Consider the following 6,013-nt stretch of genomic DNA (forward strand, 5'->3'; position numbering starts at 1 on the left):
ATTACGTTTCGGCGAGACAACAGCGCCATCATCAGATTTAAAATTTACACAAACTCATGATTGGTAAAAATCAACGTTCTTTTAGGTCTTTGCCTCCTTGAAACCTTACATTTGTCTTTCGAGAGACAAATTTAAGGTTCCAAGAAGGCAAAGACCTAAAAGAACGTTGATTTTTACCAATCATGAGTTTGTGTAAATTTTAAATCTGATGATGGCGCTGTTGTCTCGCCGAAACGTAATCAAATAAACGATGTTTCAAGACAAATTTAAGGTTTCAACAAGGCAAAGACCTAAAAGAACGTTGATTTTTACCTATCACGAGTTTGTGTAAATTTTAAATCTGATGATGGCGCTGTTGTCTCGCCGAAACGTAATTTTAAAATTTTTACTTCACACTTTGACTGAGACCCAGGCAAGATAAGAATAACATAACATAAGTACACGCCGTCAGGAAAATAAATGAGATCAAAGTTATAAGCAATTAATTATTGCCTTTTCAACTTTTGATGAAATTGCCAATCAAGCTTTGATGAACTTTCATAGAAGCGATTTGTTTTCAGATTTTTGTAACTTTAATTACTTTTGTACATCAGTTTTAGGAAGCGTCCGAGAGCCGCACTCTGTTACAAAAAATTGATTTATTATTGTTGCTGTTACAGCTGTTATTGTTTATTATTTTGTGCCACCATTTCCAGCTGGAAAAATTGGCGCAGCTGATCAAGAGCCCCATACGAAGTTCTCAATGCGTAGTTTGATTTTACGTAGTTTTTTTAAGTAATTGCTGTTTTTAATTTAGTTGTCTGTACTTGTCCCTTCAAAACTTCCCACTCATTTCCTCCGTCCACCGTGCACAATCCGTCGTTTGCAGCGTTTAATTCTTGCATGGATTTCCACTTTGTTAAATTTTTGTCGCTTTTCCGTATTTAGCTAATATTCCATATATTCTTTGATGACAACTAACGCAAACTAACAATGACAAAATGTGCTCAAAACCCCTCAATTGTGTACCATCCGCTTTAAATAAAACCCTTAAAACTCGACTTGGGTTAACGGATTCAATGGTTTCACAGTTGCCCTGTCCCCAGCGCGGCCAACACGTAAATTTGGGTCGAAGAATGCCACGGAAGAAGACAAGAAGCAAGACGAGGAGATGAGGAAGCTGCGTGAAGCCCGCGAAGCACGACTGGCCTTCATCAACGAAGAAGAAAAGCGCGATCGCGTTTCCGCTTCAAAAGAAGTGGACGATGCCGTCAAAGCGAAGAAGGAAAAGGAGGAAGCAGCCAGGTTAGCTGAAGAAAGGTAGTTCTGATTCATTGGGCCAAACATCTCAGGCCCATGGAAAAGCCTAATTGCACACCTAAAAACGTTGATTGTTGTTCCTCACTTGTTTAGAGCGCTAGCTGAAGAACAAGCCCGACAGCAGGCGCTAGCCAAAGAAGAATCTAGGAAAGCGGAAATAGCCAGACAAGAAGAACTAGCGGCTCAGGCCGCAGCCGAGAGAGCGGCTGATCTGGAGAAGCAAGCAGAAGCAGCCAGACAAAAAGAGGCGAAAAAACAGGTAACTCGACGCAATTCAACGCCAAATCAATTCCTGCATCCTTGTTAAAATTGCAGGCTGACGCTGAGCGCAAGCGACAGGAAGAAGCGGAAAAGGCGCGCTTGGAAGAGCAAAAGCGAGCCGAAGAAGCCAAAGCAGAAGAGGCTCTGCAGGCGCAATTGCGACTGGAAGAAATAGCGCGCAAAGCCGAAGAGGAGCGAGAGGCTGAGCTCGCGCGACAAGCCGAAGAGCTTGCCGAACTGGCGAGACAGGAAGCGGAACTAGCCGAGCAGGCGCTGCGTGAAGCTGAAGAAGAGGAGCAACGGCGCCAAGAAGCTGAACTCGAAGATCTGCGCCGCCAGGAGGCGGAGCTTGCTGAACTGGAGCGACAGCAACAGGAAGAAGCTGAAGAGGCAGCAAAAGAGGAAGACGCAGAGGCTGCCAAGCGCCAAGCGGAACTAGAAGAGTTGGAGCGGCAACAAGCTGAGCTTGAGGAACTCGAACGAGCTCAGGCTGAACTGGACGCTTTGGAGGCAGACGCCAAAGCGCTGGAATCCGACTTGGGACCTCCCCCAGCTCTGGAACCCGAGCCGGAGATTGACGAAGCGGAATTGGCTCGGCAGGCCGAGCTGGAGGAACTGCGCCGACAAGAAGAAGAACTGGCCGAGCTGGAACGCGCCCAAGCCGAACTGGACGCTTTGGAAGAGGAAGCCAGAGCTATGGAGTCCGATTTGGGACCTCCGCCGGCAGCTGACCAGAATGAAGACGACGAAGATGATCAAGCCATCGCGGAAGGCGCACAGTCCGATGAGGGCGAAGAGTGACCCAATCTTCAACTATGCTATAATCAGTTTTTTTTTATTTGGCTTGAAACACAGCGCGCATTTGTTGCATTTTTCATGTACATAGTTATGGTCGTCTTTGTTCAAGAATAAATAACCCTGTTGTGTTGTATTGGGGAGTTGTTTTGGTTTGGCTCAATAAACTGTTGCTTAGTATTTACTCCGAGTGATAAATGAGCAAAGCTGCGGTTTTAACCAACCATTAGTTGAATCGGCTCATCTTGAACCTCCAGAGGTTCACGCGTGATGTTCACGTCCAGTGCTAGTGATACATAAATTATTATTTTAGGAATGCTTCACGCTATCGTGCGTCATGTTGATAGCGATGTTTTTTTTCTGGCAAACTTTAAGTTTACTCATCGGTTTGGGACCTCGAGTCGATGTAAGAAGTTCATAAATATGCATTTATAAAGTGTTTGGATCAAAACTGAGGAAGACATCGTCGGCTAAAGCTCGTGAACGCTCAAAAATTGCTTAAAATGAGCCGAAAATGTCTACTGTTTCGGATCTGAAACTTCTACCGTGCTTTTTAATGAGTTCGATGCATTCCTCGCTCTCGTGAGCTGAAAATCTCGTAAAATTTAAGACATTTTGAGGACATTTTCATTTTTTCAAAAAAATAACTGATCATTTAGCAGTCGTTCTATTGACGCTTAAAGCCTTACCGGTTAAAATCCAAACTTCCTGGCAATTTCTCGAATTTTCACTATAAACAACACAAAATAAACGAACGGTTATTGAATTATTTGCAGAATTCGTCAAATTTGATTGTTTTCTCACTGCACAAGGAATATTTTCCGCACCAAATCAGTACTTCTCCACTTTCAAAGAAATCAACAACCTCTGTTGCCGAGAAACCGTCCCTGGTGACGTGTTTCCGGCCACACATTAACCTGATCGTCCAATCGCTTGTCGACTCTTTGATTACAAGACGTTCACCATGGCAACGAGTAAATACAAACACATCAGCTCTGAAATCAGCTGCCAGTAAAGCGGTATTTATTGCAATTGAAGTTTTAAATTAACCGGTTTTTACACGCTCGTTTTGCAAAAAGTGTCTTATTTGTTGGAATTGCGTGTCGAAGGATTGAAGGACGCAAAAATGTGACTTTAAACTAAAAAATTCGCGATTGTAAAGGAAATGTTGACGATTTTTGCGACTTAAATCGTTGGTAGGATTTTAAGAGTGGAAAGTTTTCAAATTGAGACCCGCTGTATTGGAAAACAAGAGCATTCTACAGGGTGAGCAAGGTAAGAGTGCATTGCATTTTTTCAAAAAAATAACTGATTATTTAGTAATCGTTCTATTGAGGCTAAAAGCCTTACCTGTTAAAAACCAAACTTCCTGACAATTTCTCGAATTTTCACTATAAACAACACAAAATAAATGAACTGTTATTGAATTATTTGAAGATTGCGTCAAATTTGGACGTTTTGCATGGTGGGGAAAAATAGAGATCTGGCAGCTCAGCAAGATGGGCTTAATCGAAAATTTACTTTAAAGCTCTCTAGTTTTGTGCTTACCAAATTTATCCGGTTTATCATCGAAGTTTTAAATAAACCATCAGAGACAAGTAGAGACTAGAAAGTAGGCGTGAAAAAATGTCCCAAAAATCGCTGTATTTCGGTCTCTTTGCTATGTTTGTTGAATTATCCCAAAGCTTATGTTGCCATGTCGTTTTATTTATAGCATGTAATGCAAAAATAATGGTTTTGTTTCCTTATCTAATCCATTGACGAAAAACCGCACATGGTGTTGCCATTTGGGAGTTGATAATTAACGGCACCGCTGCTTGCTGCAATCGCTAACCCTACTTATGCCTTATTTTGACGGCTACCCATATAAACATTAATATATATGTTTTTTGTTTGAGATTATTGAGTTTTGTGATTTGTGGTTTGATATCGAATGCGTGATTGTGGTCAGTTCTTAGTTTGTGGCGTGTTTTTAGTTGTTGGTGGGTTCTGTTCGGCACGCTTTGTTTATGTTGCATGGCTTTTGTTACTGGGGTTTTCGGTATATCGGGTTTTCGTCTGTATAATGCTAGGAAATTTGTACAGTATATTAATTTAGTAAGATGCCCATGCCAGCAAGCAGCTAATATGGAGAGAATTTGTCGCAAAGTTTCGGTAAGTTTCAAAGCTTAATTCCCGAAAAATTATACGTCAAAAACCGTTTTTAAGTTGGTAAGAATCCAACACTATCCAGGGTATCGGACTACTGGGTGTCTTCGCGAAGATGTTGATCCTCCAGCAGCCGGGCAAAAAAATAAACAGAAAGTTGTAGATTTTTTTAGTTGACAGGTAAAAGTTTTTTTTATGTGCATTGATTGATTGTCTTAGTATTAGGATTATTCCTGTTAAACAATAAACAATTGAATTGAATTGAGTAAAATGAATAATAAGTTTCTTGTTGGTCTTGTCTCTGMACAAGGAATATTTTCCGCCCAAAATCAGTACTTCTCCACTTTCGAAGAAATCAACAACCTGCGTTACCTAGAAACCGTCCCTGGTGACGTGTTTCCGGTCACACATAAACCTGATCGTCCAATCGCTTGTCGACTCTTTGAATACAAGACATGCACCATGGCAACGAGTAAATACAAACACATCAGCTCTGAAATCAGCTGCCAGTAAAGCGGTATTTATTGCAATTGAAGTTTTAAATTAACCGGTTTTTACACGTTCGTTGTGGAAAAAGTGTCTTATTTGTTGGAATTGCGTGTCGGAGGATTGAAGGACGCGAAAATGTGACTTTAAACTAGAAAATTCGCGATTGTAAAGGAAATGTTGACGATTTTTGCGACTTAAATCGTTGCTAGGATTTTAAGAGTGGAAAGTTTTCAAATTGAGACCCGCTGTATTGGAAAACAAGAGCATTCTACAGGGTGAGCAAGGTAAGAGTGCATTACATCTGAACCTTCTAGCATGTTTTTTAATCAGTTCGATGCATTCTTTGGGTCCGTGAGCTGAAAATGTCGTAAAATTTAAGACTTTTGAGAACATTTGCATTTTTTCAAAAAAATAATTGATTATTCAGTAATCGTTCTATTGAGGCTAAAAGCCTTACCTGTTAAAAACCAAACTTCCTGACAATTTCTCGAATTTTCACTATAAACAAAACAAATTGAACGAACGGTTATTGAATTGTTTGAAGAATGCACCAAATTTGGACGTTTTGCATGGTGGGGAAAAATAGAGATCTGGCAGCGCAGCAAGATCGCCTTAATCGAAAATTTACTTGTTGCAACAGTAGACTTTCCAAGTGCCAATTTCTTACAAATGTCACTCTGCTTTACTCCACTTTTTATGTTGTTAATAATCTCGTACTTTTAATTTATTGAAAAAGCTTTGCATTTTTGTTTTTCCATTCTAAAACGATTTACATACATAACGCGGCAAAAAACAAGTCACTGTCTCTCGCTCTCACTAAAATGAACAACTCCCCAGGATTGGTGTTGCTGAGCGTGGAAGTTCGTTATAAACGGAAAGTGACTATACAACTAACCTAAAAAGTGATCGTTATATCCGGAAGTTCCTTATAACCAGTAAAAAAATACGTTGGTCTTTATGGACGACGTTTCAATTAAAGGAAAAAAGTTCGTTTTAACCGAAAGTTCACTATAACCGGGTT

The 6,013-nt window shown here is 40.5% G+C and overlaps 1 protein-coding gene and 1 long non-coding RNA gene across 2 annotated transcripts in view; both read left to right on the top strand.

The window, feature by feature from the left end:
- The window catches only part of LOC109542310 (uncharacterized protein CG45076), a gene marked incomplete in the record, with an annotated part of 8,969 nt that extends 6,478 nt beyond the window's left edge, over positions 1-2,491 (top strand). The window contains 3 exon segments of the mRNA XM_048667446.1: positions 1,071-1,299; positions 1,393-1,558; positions 1,615-2,491. Coding sequence (XP_048523403.1) covers positions 1,071-1,299; positions 1,393-1,558; positions 1,615-2,361 — 1,142 coding nt within the window.
- Positions 2,492-3,659: 1,168 nt separating this feature from the next.
- LOC125504853 lies at positions 3,660-4,778 on the top strand. The gene is made up of 2 exons (XR_007281745.1): positions 3,660-4,509; positions 4,564-4,778. It is a non-coding gene; the product is annotated as an uncharacterized LOC125504853 (long non-coding RNA).
- The last annotated feature ends 1,235 nt before the right edge of the window (positions 4,779-6,013 follow it).

This window comes from Dendroctonus ponderosae, unplaced genomic scaffold (genome assembly GCF_020466585.1).
Source record: "Dendroctonus ponderosae isolate FM_Combo_2020 unplaced genomic scaffold, Dpon_F_20191213v2 Dpon_F_20191213_6, whole genome shotgun sequence".
Lineage (NCBI taxonomy): Eukaryota > Metazoa > Arthropoda > Insecta > Coleoptera > Curculionidae > Dendroctonus > Dendroctonus ponderosae.